Below are 26,330 nucleotides of genomic sequence, written 5' to 3'. Positions count from 1 at the left end.
TTCTTTTCAGTTATTACCAAGCTGTTCACCCACTGTGTCGGTTCTGTTACTGGAGTGATGACATCAGCTTTTTCCAGCTGACTCAGTGTCTTTTTTTCAGTTTGTCCATGATGGCAAACGGGATTTTTCTGCAGCCATGGATCACGAGGGTCACTTCTGGGTCAATGTGAATATGATGCTCACTAGGGAACTCCCCAAGCCCCTGGAACACCTCTGGATACTGCCTCACCAGCTCTTCTTTGGTTGCAGGTGAGCGCTCCTTAATTTCATCAACACGTCTGACCAAGTTCAACTCCTCACATGCTGCTCTTCCAAGAATTGGAGATGCTGACTCCTTAATGACATAGAACTGGAGCTTGGACTCTGCTCGCTCAGTACTGCATTTCAGGTAGATGCTACCGGCTGGCTTTATCTGGTTATCTCCATAAGCTCTTGATACTGTGTTTGTGAGACTAAGGCGTATTTTGTCTGGGAGTTTTCTGACCTGTTCTAGAGGGAGAACACTAGCGTCAGCACCTGTGTCTAGTTTAAAGATGATGGGCACTCCTCTAATTGACAAAGTAGCTCGCCACGGCATATCACTAGCTTTATTCAGTGCATTTACCTGGGTGCACTCCAGACTGCCGACAAATAGTGAATTCACTGTCTGTACTGCTTGCACTCCTTTCATTCTGCACAGCTTGAAAACGTGATGGCCCTTCCCACAAGCTCTGCACTTCACTCCATACGCTGGACATGCTTTTGGGCCATGTGTCTTTCCCCATCTGTTGCATACTTTGGTTTGGTTGACATATTTCTCCTTTTTATGATGAGCATTGAACGCTGTTTTGTTGACATTAGCCTTATTTTGCCTTATTGGTCTTGTTGCCTCCGTTATTGCATGCAGCTCATTTTCCTTCTTTGCGCAAACCATTACGCTGATTTGCTCCTTGGCTATCTCTGATGCCCTGCAAATATCAATGGCTTTAGTTAAAGTCAGGTTAGGTTCTCTCAGCGAGTTTCTCTTTCAGATGCTTATCTGTAATACTGAAAACGATTTTGTCTCTCAGCATGTCATTTTCGGTTATACCGAACTCACAGTCTTTGCTCCTGTGTTTTAGCTCTGTGACAAATTTGTCAATGTGCATCGGTTCTTGCATTGCATTCGTCCAAAATTGGTGCCTCTCAAATACCACGTTTTTCTTTGGCGTTGTCACAGCCCCTCGCCCTTGACACCTGCTTCACCTCTCCTTCACCCTGGCACACCTGCCGGCCATCAAACAATCACCCCCTCTCCCTTGACACCTGCTCACCCCTCCTTCACCCCGGCACACCTGCTGGCCATCAAACAATCACCCCCTCTCCCTTGATACCTGCTCACCCCTCCTTCACCCCGGCACACCTGCTGGCCATCAAGCAATCGCCCTCACCCTTAAGAAGCCTCCACTGTGGACCAGTCTTCGCTGGAACGTTGCCATTCATGGACTTCAGCCTGCCAGTCTACCTGCCACTGAGCCAACTCCTGCTCTACCCCTGGGATCGGCCACTTCAATAAAGACTTGATTTCTTCCCTTACCTGGTTGTCCCGTCTGCTTTTGGGTTTTTTCCAGATACGTGACAGTACGTTCCAGCCACTATGGACCCAGCAGACCGTTCCACCACAGACCTGGCCACAGTCTGCCAGGCTGTACCCAACCAGAAATCGGTCCTCGACCAGCACAGCCAGGTGCTACAGGGGATGGCTGACGCCCTCTGTGAGCTCAGCTTAAAGATCTCCAGAATCCAGACCCAACTTAGTGCCTACGCTAGCCCGGGACCCGCTCCTCCAGCTCCGCCGCCCTCAGCGCCATCAACTTCGGCTAAGGAACCATGGGTTGCCCCGCCCGATAAGTATGATGGAGATTTTGGACTTTGTAGCCCTTTTTTGATGCAGTGTGAGATTGTGTTTAACCAGCAGCCCCAGTCATATTCCACGGATGGAGCCAAAGTCGCTTACACCATGGGTCTTCTCCGGGGAAGCGCTCTGGATTGGGCTACAGCGGTGTGGGAGATGCGGGCCTCCGCTTCCTCATCCTAGGCTGAGTTCACCACTGCTTTTCGCCAGGTTTTTGATCATCCCGTGCGGGGAAAGGACGCTTCAAAAAGACTGATCTCTCTCTGCCAGGGTTCCCGCAGCGTCGCTGACTACTCAGTTGAGTTCCGTACGCTATCAGCGACCGGGTTTTCCAACGGGCTAAGCAAATCCATAAAGGACGAATTGGTTTCCTACCCCAAGCCTGGAGGGTTGGAGGAATTGGTTACCCTGGCCATTCGTGTGGACAACTGTCTCCGGGAGTGGAGAAGAGAGAGGACGCGCTGCTTTCCTGGTCACAACAACTTTCCACGGGCCACACCTCCAAACTCTGGGGGCCGAGCTCGCTCGACTGAGGCTGACGTCCTCCGAGAAAGCCCGAGGCGTGATTCTTCCCCAGCTTCGGAGCTGATGCAACTCGGCCGCTTCCGGCTCAACCCGGAGGAGCGTCAACGCCGCATCCTCGCGAGCCCAACTGTCTGCCCTCTGTCTCCTCGTCCACGTACCCAGTTGCAAGCTACCATCAGTTTTAAAGGTCAGTCCACTAAACTTTTGGCTTTAATTGACTCTGGAGCTGATGAAAGCTTTTTGGATGCAAGTGTTGTGAAGCAGCTAGGTCTTGCCACTGTGAGTCTGGACCAGCCTCTTGAAGCTAATGCCCTGGATGGACGTCTCCTGGCCCGGATAACCTCCAAGACCAAGCCTGTGCGCCTCCTGTTGTCGGGGAACCATCAAGAGGAGTTAAGTTTTTTTGTTATCAATTCTCCATTTGTTCCCATTATACTTGGTCATCCCTGGCTGGTTAGGCATAGTCCCCATATTGATTGGTCATCGGCCAGAATTTCAAGTTGGAGTCCTGTCTGTCATGCCATATGCCTCCAGTCTGCTCTGCCTCAGTCTGTCCCCAGTCAGGTGTCAAGGTCTGAGACCTCTGACCTGTCACTGGTGCCTCCAGAGTACCATGACCTCCAAGCCGTGTTCAACAAACAGCAAGCTCTCTCCCTGCCTCCTCATCACCCCTATGATTGCACTATTGACCTGCTGCCAGGCGCTCCCCTCCCCAGCAGCCGTCTATATAGCCTCTCCAAGCCTGAGCGGGAGTCCATGGAGAGGTACATCAAGGACTCCTTGGCTGCTGGTCTTATTCGCCCGTCATCATCACCCCTTGGTGCGGGGTTCTTTTTTGTGGCCAAGAAGGACAAGACCCTCCGGCCATGTATTGACTATAGAGGCCTCAATAACATCACAGTCAAGAATAAGTATCCTCTGCCCCTCATGACTTCTGCTTTTGATTCTCTCCAGGGAGCCACAGTGTTCACTAAACTAGACCTCCGCAATGCTTACCACCTGGTCCAGGTTCGAGACGGAGATGAATGGAAAACTGCCTTCAACACCCCCCTGGGGCATTTTGAATATCTGGTGATGCTGTTTGGTCTCACTAATGCCCCAGCTGTCTTCCAGAGTCTGGTCAATGACATTCTACGTGACATGTTGGATCGTTTCGTTTTTGTTTACCTGGATGATATCCTGATTTTTTCCAGAGACCTGTCAGAGCATGTCATGCACGTCCGCCAAGTCCTTCAACGGCTTCTGGAGAACCGCCTTTTCGTAAAAGCAGAGAAGTGTGAATTCCATGCCCCTTCAGTCACCTTCCTGGGCTACATCGTGGCTGATGGGCAGGTGAGAATGGACCTCGCCAAGGTCAGAGCGGTTTTTGAGTTATAACCACTCCTAAGTATTTTACTTCATTTTTTACTGGATTATCATACAAATCTATTAGTGGATGGTCATGTGTAGCAATTATTTCACCTTTTTTTATTTAAGTGTATTCCAGATGCTTTAGAAAACTCATCTATCTTCCTAACTACCAGAGGGCTCTGTTCTGCCCCCTTGAGGAAGATGGTAGTATCATCTGCCAGCTGAGTTATGACCAGATGATGACCTAGCACACTTTAAAGCTCAATATCTGGACTATTTTTTGTAAAAATAGACAACAATTCTGCAACTAAAATAAATAATAAAGGGGAGCAAGAACAACCCTGTCGAATCCCTCGTTTAACCTCAACTCTTTTAGGTGTTCCTTTAGGGACAGAAAATGAACTATTAACGCCATTATACATCATGTTAATTACCTTTATAAATTTTGGACCAAAACCAAAATATTCTAAAGACTTTATCATAAATGGATGTTCAACTAAATCAAAGGCTTTGTAAAAAATATAAAAACATTATGAAACCGCTGTCTTCAATCAAATAATTATAATCTTGTAAATCAAGAACCAGCCTAATGTTATCATGTATAGACCTATCTTTAAGAAACCCCAACAGAGTTTCACTTATTATCTGTCCTATACCTACTTTCATCTGATTGACAATAATATGTGTAAACAATTTGTAATCCACATTCAATAAAGTTATTGGTGTCAGGTTATCAATAAATCTTTTGTCCTTGCAACGTTTAGTTGGTTTACAGATCAGCATTGAACTTCCAATAATGTTTTACTGCATTTATGTTTACCATCTGGTTTCACAGCTATTTCAGTTACACAATGGTCTGTCGATGGAGCAGCAGGCATTGAGTGTGTGGTGGCCGCACTCGCAGCCACACATTTGTAGTTCATTTTGTCATGATTTAGTTTGCTTTATTTTAGGCACATCACAGTTCATATAACAAACAAGTAAATGACATGACACAGGTTTTCTTTCATACATCATACTTATACTTTATTTAGCAGTTTTGACGGTATATTGGTTCTATTTCGTAGTGCACACATTTACTTCACTTTCGTACAGCCAGCACTCTAGTTTGTCTGTAGTTTTAAATTGTTCTAATGTTGGGTTGTTGCGTTACTGGTTGCCACTGCTGCAGGACATCTTGCCAGGTCTGAGCAAAAGATGCAGAGCAGTAATACAGGGTGGCCAGCTGGGCTCTACCAACTACCCGCCACGTCATGGGGGGGGGGTGTTATTCTTAATTTAGATATTTTTTAGTTTGTTTAGAAGATGTTAGGTTTTGGTTCTTTTGCTTTTGTTACTATGTAAATGGGTTAATGGATTGAAGAATGGTCCTGTTTTTTGTTATTCGTAGTTTAGTTGGTAGAATGTTGTTTGCGTGTTACCCCTTTTGTTTCAAAATGGTCTGACCAGCCAGTATATACACTCACCGGCCACTTTATTAGGCACACCTGTCCAACTGCTCGTTAACGCAGATTTCTAATCAGCCAATCACATGGCAGCAACTCAATGCATTTAGGCATGTAGACATGGTCAAGACGATCTGCTGCAGTTCAAACCGAGCATCAGAATGGGGAAGAAAGGTGATTTAAGTGACTTTGAATGTGGCATGGTTGTTGGTGCTAGACGGGCTTGTCTGAGTATTTCAGAAACTGCTGATCTACTGGGATTTTCACGCACAACCATCTCTAGGGTTTACAGAGAATGGTCCGAAAAAGAGAAAATATCCAGTGAGCGGCAGTTCTGTGGGCGAAAATGCCTTGTTGATGCCGGAGGTCAGACGAGAATGGCCAGACTGGTTCGAGCTGATAGAAAGGCAACAGTAACTCAAATAACCACTCACTACAACCGAGGTATGCAGAAGAGCATCTCTGAACGCACAACACGTCGAACCTTGAGGCAGATGGGCTACAGCGGCAGAAGACCACACCAGGTGCTACTCCTGTCAGCTAAGAACAGGAAACTGAGGCTACAATTCGCACAGGCTCACCAAAATTGGACAATAGAAGATTGGAAAAACGTTGCCTGGTCTGATGAGTCTCGATTTCTGCTGCGACATTCGGATGGTAGGGTCAGAATTTGGCGTCAACAACATGAAAGCATGGATCCATCCTGCCTTGTATCAACGGTTCAGGCTGTGCTGGTGGTGGTGTAATGGTGCGGGGGATATTTTCTTGGCACACTTTGGGCCCCTTAGTACCAATTGAGCATCGTGTCAACGCCACAGCCTACCTGAGTATTGTTGCTGACCATGTCCATCCCTTTATGACCACAGTGTTCCCATCTTCTGATGGCTACTTCCAGCAGGATAACGCGCCATGTCATAAAGCTCGAATCATCTCAGACTGGTTTCTTGAACATGACAATGAGTTCACTGTACTCAAATGGCCTCCACAGTCACCAGATCTCAATCCAATAGAGCACCTTTGGGATGTGGTGGACCGGGAGATTCGCATCATGGATGTGCAGCCGACAAATCTGCAGCAACTGCGTGATGCTATCATGTCAATATGGACCAAACTCTCTGAGGAATGTTTCCAGTACCTTGTTGAATCTATGCCACGAAGGATTAAGGCAGTTCTGAAGGCAAAAGGGGGTCCAACCCGGTACTAGCAAGGTGTACCTAATAAAGTGGCCAGTGAGTGTATGTTCCCCATTGTGTTCAGTTTGTTAGGTCAGTTTGGTATGTTGAGTTTGTCATGTTCAGTTTCTTAATTTGGCATGATATGAGTTACGTTCTGTTTGGTGGATTTCTTTTATGGCTCAGAGCTTTTTGTTATTGGTTGGGAATTGTTTTTGAGTAAATAAAAACTCCTTCTTTGAAAGAAAAAAACTACTACCTGTGATCCCTCTTACCTACCAGCTTGGTCCTTTACATATGGTGGCGGTTGTGGAATCAGCTGGTTGAGGGTACAGTTTTTTTTTCCTCTTTCCTTCTTTTTTCTCCTCCTCCATTTTGTGAGGTATGCAGCGTGGAGGAAGAGGTCCCAGAGGAGGTCGGGCAGAGATTAAAGGGACACCCACAGAACCAGAAGACCAGATACAGGGTGAGAAGGAGATGGAGGGTGGAGCTACAAAAGAAGCATTAGGCACTGAGGGTGAAGATATCAGAGAACCAACATTGAGAGACCTGGCTGGGATTATTCAGGCCACCAGATCCTCCTCTCTACCCTTGAGGGGCTGGATGTCAACAGGCTCTGCACTCTCAATGTTTGCATCCTACCTGATGGGTCGCTCCTACCAGGTGACATGGAGGGGATCTGTGTCAGAGCCTCGCAGACTGGCTACAGGCGTTCCATAAGGTTTGGTTCTGGGTCCTCTCTTTTTCTCCCTGTACACGACATCCCTGGGTTTTGTTATTCGCTCGCATGACTTCTCGTACCATTGTTATGCCGATGACACCCAGCTGATCTTGTCCTTTCCTCCCTCTGATGCACAAGTAGAGACACGCATTGCCGCGTGCTTGACCGACATCTCGGAGTGGATGGCGACACACCACCTGAAGCTCAATCTGGACAAGACAGAGCTGATGTTCCTCCCATGGAAAGGTTGCCCGCACCGAGACCTGGCCATCACCATTGACAACACTGTGGTGACGCCACCTTGGACTGTGAGGAATCTGGGTGTGATCCTGGACGACCAACTGTCGTTTGCTGCAAACGTTGCATCGGTTGCTCACTCCTGCAGGTTTCTCCTCTATAACATCAGGAAGATTCGCCCATTCCTCACCGACGAGACGGCACAGGTGCTCATCCAGGCTCTGATCATCTCCCGGCTGGACTACGGCAACTCCCTCCTTGCTAGCGCCCCGGCGTCGGCCATCAGACCTCTGGAGTTTGTTCAGAAAGCTGCAGCTCGTCTGGTGTTCAACCGCCCTAAGTTCTCCCACACAACTCCCCTTCTCATGTCCCTACACTGGCTCCCAGTAGCTGCTCGCATCCAGTTTAAGACTCTGGTGCTAGCCTACAGGGCAGTGAAAGAAACAGCTCCTTACTATCTCCAGGCCATGGGCAAGCCCTACACCCCCGCCCGACCACTTCGCTCTGCTGCCTTAGGACGCCTGGTTGCCCTATCGCTCAGAGGCCCCTGCTGCCGATCGACCCGGTCATAGCTCTTTTCTGTCCTGGCCCCACAGTGGTGGAATTAACTTCCCACTGACGTCAGGACAGCAGAGTCGCTGCCCATCTTTCACCGCAGGTTGAAAACTCACCTCTTCAAGAACTACTACCCCGTTACTTGTTCTTAGCACTTGTTGTATTCACTCAATTAAAAAAAACAAAAACTCTTTCTTGCGCTTTTACTTTAGCACTGGCTTTGCTCTTAGATGCTTGTTTAGAGAGAAGATGCACTTATAACCTCTGATGACTGATAGTTCTCCTGATTTCCTATGTTAATATAATGTTGTAGTGGTTATGGGGATACATAATTCCACTTATTGAGCTGGTAGGAACGTTAGTTTACAGCTGCTGTTTTCTCGGTTCGGGTTTACAGTGACACACTTCCGCTGCGCGGGTTTTTGTTGTTGTAATGGTGGAAGGAATAAATGGTGCACGTTGTGTAGCCGAAAGAGAAAGTTGTCACGACTCCTGCTTGAGCTCCTCTACACTGGTGACTCCGACGTTTGTCTCTTGGTAGTTATCAGAGACAATCTTTCAAACGATCATGGTCGTGATGAAATCAACGCGGTTTCTCTCAAATTGCCAGAGTTCTGGGAGTCATCGGCAACGACATGGTTCGCCCAGGCGGAAGCGCAGTTTGCTATCCGCAAAATAACGGATGATGCTATTAAATACTACTACGTGGTATCGGCGCTCGGGTGTTGGACTACAACTAGAGTGGTGAGTCTCCTTACAAATCCTCCGGCGGCAGACAAATACAAGGGGCTCAAAGACCACCTCTTGAAGAGTTTTGAACTTTCCGACGCCGAGAGGGCCCACCGTCTCTGTTCTCTGCAAGGCTTGGGTGACAGCAGGCCATCCTAGCTCATGGACACAATGCTGAATCTGCTGGGACCGGCGCACACACCTGATTTCCTCTTTGTCCAACTGTTTCTGCGACACCTGCCTGCTTAGGTGCGGACCGCTTTGGCTAACACCAGCATTACCGATTGCCGCAAGCTAGCTGAAGAAGCTGACAAGTTCTTCCTGGCCAGCCAACAGCAGCACTGCGCGTCCGCGCTCACCCCTGCCCACCCCCACACGCCACCACCTGGTGACTCCATGGTGGTCGCCGTGGCAACCCCCGGTCGGCGACAGGAGCCCGGCCTGTGCTTTTACCATGCGAAGTTCGGGGCCAAGGCGAAAAAGTGCACCTCCCCGTGCAATGTCAGCTCGTCGGGAAACGCCAAGGCCGGCGCTCACTAGTGGCCATGGGCGTCGGCGTGGAGGACAACAGGCTACTTTTCCTGCAAGACTCCAACTCGGGGCGGGGTTTCCTATGGGACATGGGCGCAGAGGAGTGTCGTACCTGCATCAAGTGTGGACGCCCTGTCGGGCGCTCACGGCCCTCCCATGGAAGCTGCTAACGGCAGCTCTATCCGTACGTACGGCACGAGGCACATTGACATGTGTTTTAACGGACAGCGGTTCAGCTGGGATGTTGTCACCGCCGACGTGGCATTTCCCCTCCTCGGTGCAGATTTCCTTTGTGCTCACGGGCTGCTGGTGGACGTCAGGAATCGACGCCTGATTGACGCCGTCACCTTCGCTTCACACGCGTGTGCACTCAGCGATACAGGCTCCGTCAGGCTGTCCAGCATGCTCTCCAATGAGGACGTGTTTCTCCATCTTCTCTCTGAGTTCCCTGACCTCACTCAGCCCACATTCTCGTCATCTACGACCAAACATGGGGTTGAGCACCACATCGCCACCACCGGTCCACCGGTGCATGCCCGAGCTCGGCGCCTCGACCCAACCAAGCTCTCTGTCGCCAAGGCGGAGTTTGAGAACATGGAGCGCCTCGGCATTATCCGCCGCTCCAGCAGCCCGTGGGCTTCACCCCTCCACATAGTGCCTAAGCCTGGCGGTGGGTGGCGTCCGTGTCGTGACTACCGTCGGCTCAATGACGCAACAACACCGGACCGCTACCCGGTCCCTCATATCCAAGATTTCTCCCACCTGGCTGGGAAAGTGATCTTTTCCAAGGTGGACCTCGTCCGTGGATACCACCAGGTGCCCGTCCATCCCGCTGATGTCTCCAAAACGGCTGTGACAACTCCGTTCGGACTGTTCGAGTTCCTGCGCATGCCGTTTGGGCTTAAGAACGCCGCGCAGTCCTACCAATGCCTCATGGACTCAGTGTTGCGGGACCTGCCTTTCCTCTTTGTGTACCTGGATGACATCCTGGTCGCTAGCACCTCCGTGTCCGAGCACTTGTCCCACCTCAGAGCCCTTTTCGAGAGACTCAGCCTGCACAGGTTGATGTTAACCCGGCCAAATGCCAGTTTGGTCTGAGCACCATTGACTTCCTGGGCCACCGGGTCACCAAGGACGGGGCGGCCCCCCTTCCATCTAAGGTGGAGGCTGTCGCAGACTTTCCACGCCCACACACGGCCCAGTCCCTCCGGGAGTTCATTGGCATGGTGTCCTTCTACCACCGGTTTATCCCCCGGGCTGCCAATGTCCTCCGCCCCCTATATGAGGCTCTGAAGGGCACAGCCCCCAAACACGCCGTGGACTGGTCTGCAGAGAGGGACACGGCTTTTAAGGATGTGAAGGCCGCCCTGGCTGACGCGGCGATGCTGGCACACCCTGTGTCTGGAGCGCCCATCGCCATCACGACGGATGCTTCGGACTACGCTGTCGGCGCGGTTTACGAGCAGTGGGTGAGCGGCGCGTGGCAGCCGCGTGCCTTCTTCAGCCGGCAGTTGAACCTGAGAGAGCGCAAATACAGCACCTTTGATCGTGAGCTGCTTGGCCTTTTCCTCGCTGTTAGGCACTTTCGTTTCCTACTGGAAGGCCGTCGGTTCACTGCCTTCGTCAATCACAAACCACTGGTGTTCATGATGGCCAAGGTGGCAGAGCCTTGGTCGGCCCGCCAGCAGCGACAGTTGGCCTACATCTCAGAGTTTACCACCAATGTGAGGCATGTCGCTGGGAAGTCCAACCCGGTGGCTGACTGTCTCTCCCGGGCCATCGCTGGTGCCGCCCATTTGGGACTTGACTACAGCCAGATGGCGGCTGACCAGGCCGCCGACCCAGGAGTGCAGGCATGCAGGACCGCCGACACAGGGCTGCAGTTGGAGGATGTGGCTTTCGACGACGCCGGTGCCACGCTCCTGTGCGACGTCTCTACGGGTCAGCCCCGACCAGTCGTTCCGACTGCTTGGAGGCGACGGGTCTTCGACGCAGTCCATGGGCTGTCTCACCCTGGCAGAAAGCCTTCACAGAGGTTGGTGGCGGCAAAGTTTGTCTGGCATGGACTCAAAAAGGATGTGAGGGACTGGGCTGACACCTGTGTGGAGTGCCAATGCTCCAAAGTGCTCCGGCACGTCAAAGCGCCCCTGATACCTTTCACGGTACCTGAGAGGAGGTTCGACCACGTAAATGTGGACCTGGTAGGCCCCCTACCCCCCTCCCGTGGTTTTACATACCTGCTCACCATGGTCGACAGGACCACGCGATGGCCAGAGGCCGTCCCGCTTTCGTCCTCGACGGCATCTGAGGTTGCCCGAACGTTCATCGGAACCTGGGTCGCCCGCTTTGGCACCCCATCTGACCTCTCCTCGGACAGAGGGCCGCAATTCACGTCAGCGCTCTGGGAGGAGATCGCCGCAGGTTTAGGGGTGAGTCTCCATCGCACCACAGCATATCACCCTCAGGCGAATGGATTGGTCGAGAGGTTCCATCGCTCGATGAAGGCCGCATTGCGGGCTACCCTCAAGGACGACCGCTGGGTCGACAAACTGCCTTGGGTCATGCTTGGGCTCAGGACGGCTCCCAAGGAGGACCTCCAGTCCTCATCTGCCGAACTGGTCTACGGACAGCCACTTCGGGTCCCGGGGGATTTCCTTCCCACCGCCACAGCTCCCTGGTCCGCCAGCTGCCAACGGACTGCGCTGCAGGAGGCAGCCAGGGCTTTTGTACCGGTCCCCACTTCTCAGCATGGCGGCTCTCAGTCCTATGTCCCCACGGAGCTGTGGTCGGCGGAGTATGTTTTCCTCCGTCACGACGCGCACCGCGGTCCCCTGCAGCCACCCTACGACGGCCCATTTCGGGTACGGGACACTGGAGATAAGCACTTTGTGGTGGAGGTTGGCAGCAGGCTGGAGCGGGTTTCTGTGGACCGCCTCAAGCCTGCTCACCTGGACTTAGACCGCCCTGTTGGTGTTGCCCTGCCCCCACTGCGGGGGCGCCCCTCGGCTCTGCCCCCTCCCCCGGCGAGCCGCCCCCTGCTTCCCCAGCCCCTCCCTTTCCCCGGTCCGGCTGTGAGGACTCTGCTGCTTCGCCTGCGGTTAACCAGCCCCCAGCTCCTGTTCAGCGGAGCCGTTGGGGCAGAGAGATCCGCCCCCCTCACCACACTGACTTTTCCTATTAAGGTGAATTCTGGGGGGACGTGTGTAGGGGTTATGGGGGTACATAATTCCCCTTATTGAGCTGGTTGGAACGTTAGTTTACAGCTGCTGTTTTCTCGGTTCGGGTTTACAGTGACACACTTCCGCTGCGGAGGTTTTTGTTGTTGTTGTACTGGTGGAAGGAATAAATGGTGCACGTTGTGTAGCCGAAAGAGAAAGTTGTCACGACTCCTGCTTGAGCTCCTCTACAATGTAATGTAATGCTTTCATGGGGCAGCAAGAAGCCCAGGGGGTGAAGCTGTAGGAGGGCGCTACATGCCAGGAACATTGTTTCAAAGCCCTACAACATCAGTTCCAGATTTTGCAGCTGGAAGTACAGGCTCGCACTTCTCCAGTACCAGAGTTCACTTCAACAGTGCCAGATCCTCTGGCGACTCCTGATTTGGATGACAATGATGATCACCTACAGGCCCAAGCCACAACCCCATCAAAATCAGAAAACATGCACCAGGCCAATATCTCATCAGGCCAGTCTCGATTCTCTCATGAGCCCAGACTAGAACAATTAACAGAAAATGATGATGTTGAACACTTTCTCAATACATTTGAGAGAATTGCAGCCTCATGTAAGTGGCCAAAATCTGACTGGGTCTTCCAACTCATTCCATTGCTGACTGCTAAGGCCAGAGGAGCCTACGTTCATATGGATGTTGATGATTCTCTTGAATATGACAAAGTAAAAACTGCTATTTTGGAAAAAAAATGATATTAACCCTGAGATGTACAGGCCAAGGTCCCACTCTCTGGACAGTGGACTTGATGAGAGCCCCAAGGAGCTGTATGTGAGACTGAAAGAGCTGTATGGGAAATGGATCCAACCTCAAGGTAAAACAGTGCAGGAAATTGGTGAAATCCTTATTATGGAACAATATTTGAGAATGTTGTCTCCTGAGCTTCAGGTGTGGATAAAGGAGCACGGTCCGAAATCAGCTGCTGACGCTGCCACTTTGGCTGACCTGTTTGTGGCCACCCGGAAAAAGAGCCAGCCATGGAGTAACGCCGCCTGGAAGCTGCCTCAATACCACCAGAGGTCAACACCTGGTGTAGGTAAGCCCCCTACAGGGGAGAATCAGCATGCACCATCAAAGGCTCCAAGCAAAGCATCCATTTATTACTTGTGTGAACAGGAAGGCCATATAGGTCTTTCAAGACACACACTTTATCTTAGGAAGCTTTAAGGGACTCTGTTCCTAGTGTAGGTCAGTGTTTAGAATAAGGCACAAACACAGTTTGATTCCATTTCATACAGCTTCCTCTCTTCTCTCTGCAGGTGAAAGTCCGTAGCTTTCAAAAGCAGATGATTAACTCCTGATTATTCCTCCAACTTCCTGTAAGACACACACACACACACACACACACACACACAGAACATATCTCTTCTTTCTGCCCTCTCACTGCCCCCCCCTCCCCACTCTCTCTTTCACTATCTCGCTCCCTCTCTCACAGGTAAAAGCTTCTCTTTGTTTCTCGGTCACAGAAGAAAGCGATGGAAGGCGACCTCAAGGTAAAGTGTTTACACCTAAAAGAAAAGCTCTTGTTCCATGATCATGATGTGTTGATTCCTTTGAGTTCAGGATGTCAAGTGTTTGGGAATGTGGAGGCTCTGATCTGCAGAACGGAACTGAATTTAGCTGCAATCCTTTCAACAGGAGTATTGAGCTGTCCATCATTCAGTCATTTAAAGTAGTTGAGATATTTTCAGAATGAAGGTGTTAACATTCATTTCTTTGCTTCACCATGCAAACACCTTTTTCCCCAAAAATTGAACGAGCTGTTCAACACACATCCAGCAGAGCTGCAAAGCTGATTAGCAGCAGAAACCACCTGAAGAACATCTGCAGAACATCGGACGTGACCACACACACCGTCACCTTCTGTCTCTGCAGCTTAAAAGATGCTTTAAAAAGTTTAGAAGTCTTTCTTTTTTAAAGTCACAGAGCGGTGGTGGTTGTTAACTTGGTTTCTGTGGGTTCAGATAGAGCTAGCTGGTGTCTGTGGGTTCAGTTAGAGCTAACTGGTGTCTGTGGGTTCAGTTAGAGCTAGCTGGTTTCTGTGGGTTCAGATAGAGCTAGCTGGTGTCTGTGGGTTCAGTTAGAGCTAGCTGGTGTCTGTGGGTTCAGTTAGAGCTAGCTGGTTTCTGTGGGTTCAGATAGAGCTAGCTGGTGTCTGTGGGAAGAGATGGCGCTAGCTGGTGTCTGTGAGGAGGTTTGGTGTTTCTGGAAGGTGTCGGCTGGTTAATGTTGACAAATTACTCTGCGTCATAAACTTGTTATAAATGGTTTTTCCCTTTAGCAGGTTTCATTGATGAAACTGCACATTCGCTGAATGTTTAGGAGAGATTTGTCAGGCTAAATGAGGAAAAGCGTTGCATTACATTGGGTTTAGGTAAGAAAAAGAAAGTATCATGGCACACTTTAGGGCCTCTCTATGTTGGAGTGAATCTGGATGGGAGGTTGTGTTCACAGGCTAAAGAGAAGAATACATGACTTCAACAGAACAAACTGACTCCTTCGTCAGTGGAGCCAGGCTTCATGCGAACAGCAGCTCGTTATGCAACAGACAGCTGTTAGAAACAAAACTGTCATTAATCAGAGCGTTCACAATAATCACTCAAAATTAGCGGGGGTGTTGATTTGTAGCGCTCTCTGTCTGTCTCTGTCTCTGCCTCTTTCTCTGTCTCTGTCTCTGCACTGCATGCTGGGAAGTTGGATATGTGCGCGTGAGGATGTTGAATAATCTTGAGTGTGCTTTTTGGCTTAATTCGCTGTTTTTCTGCTGCTTTCACTTTTCTTTCATGGTGAGGTAAGAGGAGTTTCCTTTTACTTCGTTGCTGGTTGTTGGGAAGTGACTGGAGTAGCTGGTGGGAGGTTGGCGGTGTGCAGTATGGTGTCCCTCCCCGGTGAGGGCTCGCCTCCCCTGTCTATCAGACACGTGGTTAGACTGGTGGTGGACCCGCGGTACACTGTGGAACAGGTTCTCCTGGCTGCAGGAGACCAGGTCGGCTATGAGAACATCACCTACGGCTCTGGGATGAACAAAGCCGTGGTGGCTTTCCTCCGAGAGGAGCGTTTAGTCTCCCCGCTGGTCAAGAGAAGCCTGGTGCTGGACGATCTGTTTGTAGCCGTCTCGCCATTGTTTGTGCCGTCGACACGCGTTACCGTGTCAGGCGTACCTCCGTTTATCCCGAGCGAGCTCATTGAAAGAGAACTGAGTGGTTTCAGTACAGCTCGTCTGGGTTGTGAGGACGCCAGACTGCAGCATGTTACCTCCCTGCGGAGACAGGCCTTCATCTATTTAAATGATCCCTCAGAACATCTACAAGTGTCGTTTAAAGTCAAGTACGAACACGGCTTCTACACTTTGTACGCAAGTTCTGGCAGCATGAAGTGCTTTGAGTGCGGCGATGTCGGCCACAAACGTTCATGCTGCCCGCACAGAGAGCCCACAGCGGGCAGCAGTTCAGGCGAGCCACAGCCAGGAGGCGCTGCTGAGAGCAGTAGCCCGCAAACAGCGTAGCAGGCCGTGGGGGATACCGCAACCGGTGATCCGCAACCTGGTATGGAGGGAAATGTACCAACTGAGCAGGACAGCAATACTGTAAATGACGGTAATCTGAGTGGTACTGAAGCACAGGATGCGGCTGTAAGCAGAGACGAAGGACAGACAGAACCAGTGAGAGACAGTCACCCAGCCGAGGCTGAGAGTCAGGTCTCTACAACAGGTGAGTCACACTGTGAAGACGCTGGAAATACAGATGAGGACATGTTAGAGGATGATGGCCTATCTCAGTTTGCTGATATTGTGTCACGGGGTGATCAGCAGTCATACTCATTAAAGGAAATTAATGATTTCCTTGATGAAACTTATGGCAGACAGTCTGTGGAAATAACAGGTCTTCTCTGATGTGGGCAGGTTTGTTAACTCTGTTATGAAGATTAGAAAGACGGCTGGATATGAAGAGCTCAGTAAACAAGAGGTTTCATCTAAAGAAGATTCTGACGAAACTGAGGAAAGAAACGCAAGGAAAGGTTCCTTTAAATGTAACATTTTTTAAAAATTGGTGATGCTCTAAAGACATTTTCCTCTTGGAAAGGTTTCACTGTCTTCTTGTCCTTCCTTTTCTTTCTTTTCTTGTGGAAAGTTTGCAGGTGGGAAGTTTAAATATTAATGGAGGACGGGATGGAGTTAAGTGAGGTATGGTGGCTGAGCTGAGTAGAGCTAAAACATAGATGTGCTCTTCTTACAGGGGACACAGTTCATCAGTTGACAACGAGAGAGAGTGGGGGATGAGTTGGACAGGCCAGGGTTTTTGAGCCACGGTTCCAACTGTAGTGCAGGTGAAGCTGTTCTCTTCTCGCAGCGCCTCCTTTTAACAGATGTTTTGACATGTGAAGTGGAGCAGGGCAGGATCCAAGTAGTTTAGGCAACAATCCGAGAAATACCTTCAGTATTCATAAATGTGTATGCTTATAATACAGGCACTGATCCTTTGAGATGTTTAACAAACTGAAAGACAAACTTAAACAGTTCAATAGTAGCTCAGTAATAGTGGTGGGAGGAGACTGGAATTGCACTACACACCCTACAGTTGACAGAAGCTCAGAAGAGCCCCATCCACCGTCATCTTCATTTCTGTCCAGTGTGGTTGCAGAAAACGACCTCACGATGTTTGGAGGACACAATCCAGCAGTTAGGCAGTACACATGGGTGAACGCTGCCGAGGGTAGTGTGAGGGCAGCCAAGTTGGGTAGGATTGACCTCAATCAAACATACAACAACAGGTCAATTAAGTCCACAATATCACCTGTGGGATTTTCAGATCACCATTTAGTAGTGGCAGATTTTTCCTTACAAGTTCAATTTTGACACTGTTCCCACTGGCACTTCGATGTGCGGTTAACACATAATAAAGCTTTCTGTCAGTTCTTCTCTGACTTCTGGAGTCACTGGAGGCTGAGGAAGGACGAATTTGAGAACTTATCTCGGTGGTGGGAGGTAAGAAAAACACAAGTTAGGATTTTATGTCAGCAATACAATAAACACATTTGATATAGAGAAAATCTGTTTTGAAAAATCAGAGAAAGAAATTAAAATATTAGAAGATGAAGTGATTATTGAAAATGATGGCAATAGCAGGACCTGGGGGAGTAGGAGGGAGGCTTTAGGTAGATTTTTTACATGAGAAAGCAAAGGGTGCTTTAATCAGAACTCGAATCTCTACCATCAAAGGTATAGATGCTCCAAATTCTTTTTTCTTCATGCTTGAAAGAAAAAAAAAGAATAATGTAATGATGCATCTCAAGCTTCCAAATGGGGCAATGACAACTGATTCATCAGAGATGAGGAAGCTGGCCATAGACTTCTGCAGTGGACTGTTCATTGTGGAAAACTGTGACTCCGACTGTGTGGAGGAGATACTGGAGGGACTGCCTCAGCAGGGTGAAACACAGGTAGCCTCGCCGGAGTCCCCCATCTCCTTTGATGTGATGTCTGCAATGGTTCAGCAGCTCAGCTGTGGCAAAACCGCTGGACTTGATGGACATCCTTTGGAGTTTTACAAGATGTTCTGGACTCTAATTGGACAAGACTTAAAGACTGTCTGGATTCTGGGACTTTACCTTTGAGTTGTAGAAGGGCTGTCCTGTTACCCAAAAACGGAGATCTTGGCTTACTGAAAAACTGGAGATCGGTTTCATTGTTACGTACAGACTATAAAATAATTGCAAAAATGTCTTTCAAATAGACTCAAACAGTGTATGGATACTGTTGTACATTATAGCCAGACGTACTGTGTTCCTGACTGTAGAATTCAAGGTTTATCTGTTTTTGATATGGGACATTATCGATATATCTAAGCTCCAGGAACTGGACTTTGGCCTGTTTTCTATAGCTCAAGAGAAGGCTTTTGATAGGGTTGGTCATTATTATTTGTTCACGACACTTGATGGTTTTGGTTTTGGGGGTAAATTTATTTCATGAATCAAGTTGTTGTATTCTGGAGCCAGTGTTTTGTTAAAGGTAGGAATTGGACTCAGCCGACCTGTCTCTGTTCAGAGAGGTTTAAGACAAGGTTGTCCCTTATCTGGAATGCTGTACTCTCTGGCCATTGAGCCTCTTTTAATTCAGCTCAGGTAGGGTCTCTAGGGCTAACCTTTTCAGAGAATATCAATAATTCAGTTAACCAGCATATGCTGACAATGTCACGGTTTTCACAACAAGTCAAAACGATTTAAAAATCCTCAAGCAGAAATTGGCCTTATACGAACATCTGAGGGTTTATTACTGGGGGGGGGGGGCAATAAAGAGAAACCAACATTACCAGCTGGGCTGCAATGGAACACAGAAGGGAGGAAATGCTTAAGTGTCTTTCTGGGCAGTGACCGCATTCTGAGTAAAAACGGGGAGGGTTTAGTTGAAAAGATCAGTGCCCAATTGTCTAGATGGACTTGGATCCAGCCTCAGTTGTCCTATAGGGGTAGAGTCTTGATTGTTAATAACTTGATTGCCTCAATGTTCTGGCACCAGTTTACAGTTGTAGAACCACCAGACACGCTCGTAAGAGAAGTACAGAAGAGACTGGTGAACTTCTTCTGGGGGAGGCTTTCTCTGGACCAAATCTGCTGCATTGTTCCTACCAATGGTAGAAGGAGACCAGGGCCTGGTTGACCTCCGCAGTCATATCACAGCTTTTTGCCCTCAAACTGTGCAGCAGCTATTATATCATAAACAAAAGCTTTAGAGTGAAACAGCATCTGTGTTGCTTCATAGGATTATGAACCTGAACTATGACAAGCACTTGTTCCTTCTGGACCTAGCTGGCATGGAGTTAACTACGACACCTTTCTACCAGGCTGTCCTCCGAGCTTGGGGAACAGTCTTAACCACCAAAAGAGACTACTTCCAGATCTATCTATGGCAGTATAGGGGAGGAACCACTCTTCTATAGCCTGCTGATACACTGCAGGATGCTCAGCTCCATAAGTGTAGGGAGATCCCTCACAAGAGCTGGACTTACTCAGTTAGTGTGTCTCAGATCAGGAGGACAGTGGAAAATGGCTGACATTTTGAGCCAAGAGCCTGGTTTTAAATCTCTTCGTTTAATGGAGAGGTTGTTGGAGGAAGTGATCAGTGCACTTCCTGGCTTCTTCAGAGAGGCACTAAAAGCATAGTGTGGAGAGGATCAGCCAGCTATGCGGCCTGTTTTTCCATCTTTGTCCATCTGTGCAGCAGTGGAGGAGCAGGAGGAAGTGAAGGGGACCATTCTGTCTTTCAAAACACCAGAACTATAGTCCCCTCTTCACACACCATTGGCATGCATACTACCATTCACTTAATTGTGCGTAATATGTTTGATTCTGTTATTGTGTAACTGTTTTGTTGGTGATAATATGTGGGGTGTCTGCTGTTGTCCATGTATTGTGCTGCAGAGTTAATGTGTACCGAAAACAAATTCCACCAGCCTTGGTCGTATGGCTAATAAAACAATCTAATCTAATCTGTTAAAATGTACTTTATTAATCCCCATGGGGAAATTCATCCCCTGCATTTAACCCGTCCCCACACACACAGGAAGCAGTGGGCAGCCGCCATGCAGCGCCCAGGGACCAACTGCAGCTCTTCTTGCCACGCCTCGGTCGGGGGCACAGAGAGCAGTATTTAATCTAACAGCATGCAGTGCTGATTAAAGATTGTGGTTAAAGATTATGGTACTGCGTGGCCTACTTCTGGCCCCAGATGTTTTCAGACACACATATTAGTGTACTGTTTAGCTGTAAAATGAGAGCACTTGTGACCCGGCCGCCATGTTTAAAACAAACCAAAACCAAGCACCGCCCACTGGCCAGGAGTGTTCAGTAGTCCGGCGCGTCCAGACGAGTCGCTGCCGGATTGTATGTGTCTGGCGACATACATACAGTAGATCCATCCATTAGCCAAGCTGCTTTTCCCAACTGGGGTCACGGGATGCTGGAGCCTATCCCAGCAGTCATTGGACGGCAGGTGAGGCGATACCCTGGGAGGAGATACCCTGGACAGGCCGCCAGACCATCACAGGGCTCACACACACACACACATTCATACCTAGGGACAATCTAGTAGGGCCGAGTCACCTGACCTACATGTCTTTGAGTCACCTGACCTACATGTCTTTGAGTCACCTGACCTACATGTCTTTGAGTCACCTGACCTACATGTGTTTGGACTGTGGAAGGAAACCGGAGCCCCCGGAGGAAACCCACACAGACACAGGGAGAACATGCAAACTCCACACAGAGGATGACCCGGGACCACCCCCAAGGTTGGACTACCCCAAAAATGTATAAATATAAAATAAAATATAAAATATATATAAGAATATAAAAATGTAAATGTTAGAAGGCCTACATAGTTGTGTAATAAGTTAGGTTTAGTTTGCTTCGTCACCATAGCAGCTTACTTGGTCCCATCTAGGTGAAGTCACCGGAGCTGTTATTTACAGACTGCCCCTGAACGCACCGGCTGCCGTGTTACGATCCGGTGACGTAAAGTCTAGTTCAGTTATTCGGGTGTGTGGTTGATGTTAAGACGGCGGGGTTTTCCTCTCCTGTTTTCACTCTTCTTCACCCATACTACCTCTGTTTACTGCTGTGCGTAAATGCGCAACGGTACGTACTGACATTTATAACGGCAAACCAGATCTTAGCGCCATTATTCGGTAACTGCACATATATCTCCACCCGTACTCAGCATCTGTGTGGAGGACGTGTGCCAGCTCCTCCAGAGACAGGAGACCAGGAAGGCACCAGGTCGAGATGGCGTGTCACCCTCCTGTTTTAAAGTCTGTGCTGACCAGCTGGCCCCCACCTTCACACTGATCTACAACAGGTCACTGGAGCTGTGTGAAGTCCCCTCCTGCCTCAAGAGCTCCTCTATCATCCTGGTCCTCAAGAAACCCTGTATCACAGGATTACATGACTACAGGCCCACTGCCCTACGTCTGGGGTCATGACATGCTTCAAGAGACTGGTGTTGGCCCACCACAGGCCCCCTGCTCCACCCCCTGCAGTTTACCTACCAAGCAAACAGGTCAGTGGAGGATGCAGTTAACATGTAATTGCACTACATCTTCAACCACCTCGACTCCCCAGGGACATACGCAAGGGTGCTGTTTGTGGACTTCAGCTCAGCGTTCAACACCATCGTCCCAGATATCCTCCACTCCAAACTCAACCGGCTCACTGTACCGGCCCCCATCTGCCAGTGGAGTAAACACTTCCTGACAGACAGGAAGCAGCTGGTGAGGCTGGGGAAAATCACATCCAGCGCCTGGACAATCAGCACTGGCGCCCCCCAGGGGTGTGTGCTCTCCCCTCTACTCTTCTCCCTCTACACAAATGACTGCACCTCAGGTGACTCCTGAAGTTTGCGGACAACACAACCATCAGTGGTGATGACAGTGGACTTCAGGAGCAGCCACACCCCCCCCCCAATACTCAACAGCACGGTGTCAGCAGTGAAGACTTACAGATTTCTGGGTTCCACAATCTCCCAGGACCTCAGGTGGACATCCAACACAGACACAGTCATCAAAAAGGCCCAGCAGAGGATGTGCTTCCTCCACCAGCTCAGGAAGTTCAACCTGCCTCAGGAACTGCTGATTCAGTGCAATAATCCAGTCTGTCCTCTGCACATCCACCACTGTCTGTCCTCTGCACATCCACCACTGTCTGTCCTCTGCACATCCACCACTGTCTGTCCTCTGCACATCCACCACTGTCTGTCCTCTGCACATCCATCACTGTCTGTCCTCTGCACATCCACCACTTTCTGTCCTCTGCACATCCACCACTGTCTGTCCTCTGCACATCCATCACTGTCTGGTTTGGATCAGTCACCAAACAGGACAGGGACAGACTACAATGGACAGTTAGGTCTGCAGAGAAAATCACTGTGCCAACCTGGCCCTCCATTCAGGACTTATACACCTCCAGACTCAGGAACCGGACAGGCAGCATCACTGCAGACCCATCACACCCCTGGTCACAACCTGTTCCAACTCCTCCCCTCTGGTAGGCGCTACAGAGCACTGCTACCCCAAAACAACCAGATATAAAAACACTTTCTTTCTGCGGCTGCCATTCAAATGAACACTTAACACTGTCAATAAATCAACCATGTTGTATATACTGTACTGTACATGTTGTGTATACTGTACTGTACATGTTGTATACACTGTACTGTACATGTTGTGTATACTGTACTGTACATGCTGTATATACTGTACTGTACATGTTGTATACACTGTACTGTACATGTGTATACTGTACTGTACATGTTGTGTATACTGGTACACCCTGTCATGTCCATCTACCTCGGCATGCATGTTAGTAACGTGCTAACATGTATTTCAGCATCTCTGATAGATTCTCTGCACCACTGCACTTTATCACCTCTTATTTCGCCTGTATGTAGTCAATCCTTGTGTATATATCTGAAGATTGTTGTGTTGTAGTGTTGTTAGTACACTGAGAGAGGCATGAAACCGGAGTCAAATTCCATGTATGTGCAAACCTACATGGCCAGTAAACGTGATTGTGATCCGACTGTCCATTATGTGTGACTTCTCTGTTGTGCTGGCTGGCTAGTTTATGGATGGTTACTACTGCCTACGGTAAAAGTATACACTGCTCATTCCTGCAAGTTGAACCAGGAAGTAGACAGCGGTGTCATCGAATATTGATAATATTAGACATTTCAGACCATAACTTTTAACTTGCACTTCCAAAGACACGGTTTCGATAATTTGATTAAATTGAACTTGTTGAAACATGTCTGACAATTGTGTTCGATCGTCCCATAAGACACTGTTGTAAAGCTGAGTTTCAGCGGTGGGGCCGTGTCCAAAATCGACAAAATGAAGCCGGTGAGTAAAATGACATCATATCTTTGATGTACGATGGAAAAAACTATGAAAATAAAACCAAGGTTGTTAAAAAAAGTAACTTATACCAGTTACCAGTAGAGGTCCCAGTGACCAACAGTAGAAGACTGGTTGTACTGGTCAGCTCCCAGTGAATGAGTGGTATGGTTAGAATTGGGACACTGAGATGGAGAAGGTGGATGTGGTGCACTATATACGGCACTAGGGAGCTAGGGTGGATGTGGTGCACTGTACAGGCACTAGGGAACTAGGGTGGATGTGGTGCACTGTACAGGGACTAGGGAGCTAGGGTGGATGTGGTGCACTGTACAGGCACTAGGGAGCTAGGGTGATGTGGTGCACTGTACAGGGACTAGGGAACTAGGGTGGATGTGGTGCACTGTACAGGCACTAGGGAGCTAGGGGTGGATGTGGTGCACAGTGGAGGGACTAGGGAGCTAGGATGGATGTGGTGCACTGTGGAGGGACTAGGGAGCTAGGGTGGATGTGGTGCACTGTGGAGGGACTAGGGAGCTAGGGTGGATGTGGTGCACAGTGGAGGGACTAGGGAGCTAGGGTGGATGTGGTGCACTTTACAGGGACTAGGAGCTAGGGTGGATGTGGTGCACTGTGGAGGGACTAGGGAGCTAGGGTGGATGTGGTTCACTGTACAGGGACTAGGAGCTAGGGTGATGTGGTGCACAGTGGAGGGACTAGGGAGCTAGGGTGGATGTGGTGCACTGTACAGGGACTAGGGAGCTAGGGTGGATGTGGTGCACTGTACAGGGACTAGGGAGCTAGGGTGGATGTGGTGCACTGTACAGGGACTAGGGAGCTAGGGTGGATGTGGTGCACAGTGGAGGGACTAGGGAGCTAGGGTGGATGTGGTGCACTGTACAGGGACTAGGGAACTAGGGTGGATGTGGTGCACTGTACAGGGACTAGGGAGCTAGGGTGGATGTGGTGCACTGTACAGGGACTAGGGAACTAGGGTGGATGTGGTGCACAGTGGAGGGACTAGGGAGCTAGGGGGATGTGGTGCACTGTAAAGGGACTAGGGAGCTAGGGTGGATGTGGTGCACAGTGGAGGGACTAGGGAGCTAGGGTGGATGTGGTGCACTGTACATGGACTAGGGAGCTAGGTGGATGTGGTGCACTGTACAGGGACTAGGGAACTAGGGTGGATGTGGTGCACTGTACAGGGACTAGGGAACTAGGGTGATGTGGTGCACAGTGGAGGGACTAGGGAGCTAGGGTGGATGTGGTGCACAGTGGAGGGACTAGGGAGCTAGGGTGGATGTGGTGCACAGTGGAGGGATTAGGGAGCTAGGGTGGATGTGGTGCACAGTGGAGGGACTAGGGAGCTAGGGTGGATGTGGTGCACTGTACAGGGACTAGGGAGCTAGGGTGGATGTGTGCACTGTGGAGGGACTAGGGAGCTAGGGTGATGTGGTGCACTGTACAGGGACTAGGAGCTAGGTGGATGTGGTGCACTGTACAGGGACTAGGGAGCTAGGGTGGATGTGGTGCACAGTGGAGGGACTAGGGAGCTGGGGTGGATGTGGTGCACAGTGGAGGGACTAGGGAGCTAGGGTGATGTGGTGCACTGTACAGGGACTAGGGAGCTAGGGTGGATGTGGTGCACTGTACAGGGACTAGGGAGCTAGGTGGATGTGGTGCACTGTACAGGGACTAGGGAGCTAGGGTGGATGTGTGCACAGTGGAGGGACTAGGGAACTAGGGTGGATGTGGTGCACTGTACAGGGACTAGGGAGCTAGGGTGGATGGTGCACTGTACAGGGACTAGGAGCTAGGGTGGATGTGGTGCACTGTACAGGGACTAGGGAGCTAGGGTGGATGTGGTGCACTGTACAGGGACTAGGGAGCTAGGGTGGATGTGGTGCACTGTACAGGGACTAGGGAGCTAGGGTGGATGTGGTGCACTGTACAGGGACTAGGGAGCTAGGGTGGATGTGGTGCACAGTGGAGGGACTAGGGAGCTAGGGTGGATGTGGTGCACTGTACAGGGACTAGGGAGCTAGGGTGGATGTGGTGCACAGTGGAGGGACTAGGGAGCTAGGGTGGATGTGGTGCACAGTGGAGGGCTACTAGGGAGCTAGGGTGGATGTGGTGCACAGTGGAGGGACTAGGGAGCTAGGGTGGATGTGGTGCACAGTGGAGGGACTAGGGAGCTAGGGTGGATGTGGTGCTCAGTGGAGGGACTAGGGAGCTAGGGTGGATGTGGTGCACAGTGGAGGGACTAGGGAGCAGGTCTGCACGCAGCTGATGAGAACTTGGGGTCAGTGTGACATTCTTCTCTGGTTACAGAGTAACTCAGTAAACTGGATATCTGAGAGGTCGAGATACTGTGTGTGTGTGTGTGTGTGTGTGTGTGCGTGCGTGCGTGCGTGTGTGTGTGTGTGCGTGTGTGTGTGTGTGTGTGTGTGTGTGTGGTGTGTGCGTGTGCGTGTGTGTGTGTGTGTGTCTTATCCAGGTTATAAATACACAGCCCACGTTGAGTTGAAACTTAACGTTTTCTTTTTAAAAGGAAATCAAATTAGCTGACGAATGGAAAGGGGTCACATGACGTGCACTTTGTTTCATGACAACAGGCTGCGGTTGTTGGTTACAACTCTACAATCTTTCCCAAAACCCCTGTTAACCAGAGAGCCCCAACATTATATACACACTATCATGTACAGTGCATCCAGAAAGTAGTCACACCCCTTCACTTTCCCACATGTTGTTATGTTACAGCCTTCTTCCAAAATGGACTAAATCCCTTTTTTGCCTCATCAATCTAAACACAATACCCCATAATGACAAAGGGGAAAAAAGGTTTTGTAGAAATATTTGCAAATTTGTTAAAAATAAAAAACTGAAAATATCTGCATGTACATCAGTATTCACGCCCTTTGCTATGACACTCACATTGAGCTCAGGTTCATCCTGTTTCCACTGATCATCCTTGAGATGTTTCTACATCTTGATTGGAGTCCACCTCTAGTAAATTCAATGGATGGGACCTGATTTGGAACAGGCCCACACCTGTCTATATAAGGTCCCACTGTTGACAG

The 26,330-nt window shown here is 49.6% G+C and overlaps 1 protein-coding gene across 1 annotated transcript in view; it reads left to right on the top strand.

Annotated features, from left to right (window-relative positions):
- Positions 1–13,075: 13,075 nt before the first annotated feature.
- Positions 13,076–26,330, top strand: part of slc23a1 (solute carrier family 23 member 1) — a 68,772-nt gene continuing 55,517 nt past the window's right edge. The window contains exons 1-3 of the mRNA XM_056284370.1: positions 13,076–13,399; positions 13,834–13,860; positions 21,187–21,335. Of these exons, the coding sequence (XP_056140345.1) occupies positions 13,076–13,399; positions 13,834–13,860; positions 21,187–21,335 (500 nt within the window). The remainder of the gene's footprint in view (positions 13,400–13,833; positions 13,861–21,186; positions 21,336–26,330) is intronic.

The sequence above is a fragment of the Lampris incognitus genome, chromosome 8 (assembly GCF_029633865.1).
Source record: "Lampris incognitus isolate fLamInc1 chromosome 8, fLamInc1.hap2, whole genome shotgun sequence".
Lineage (NCBI taxonomy): Eukaryota > Metazoa > Chordata > Actinopteri > Lampriformes > Lampridae > Lampris > Lampris incognitus.
The sequence above is the reverse complement of the archived record's forward strand: the minus strand, read 5'-3'. Positions and strand labels throughout refer to the sequence as shown.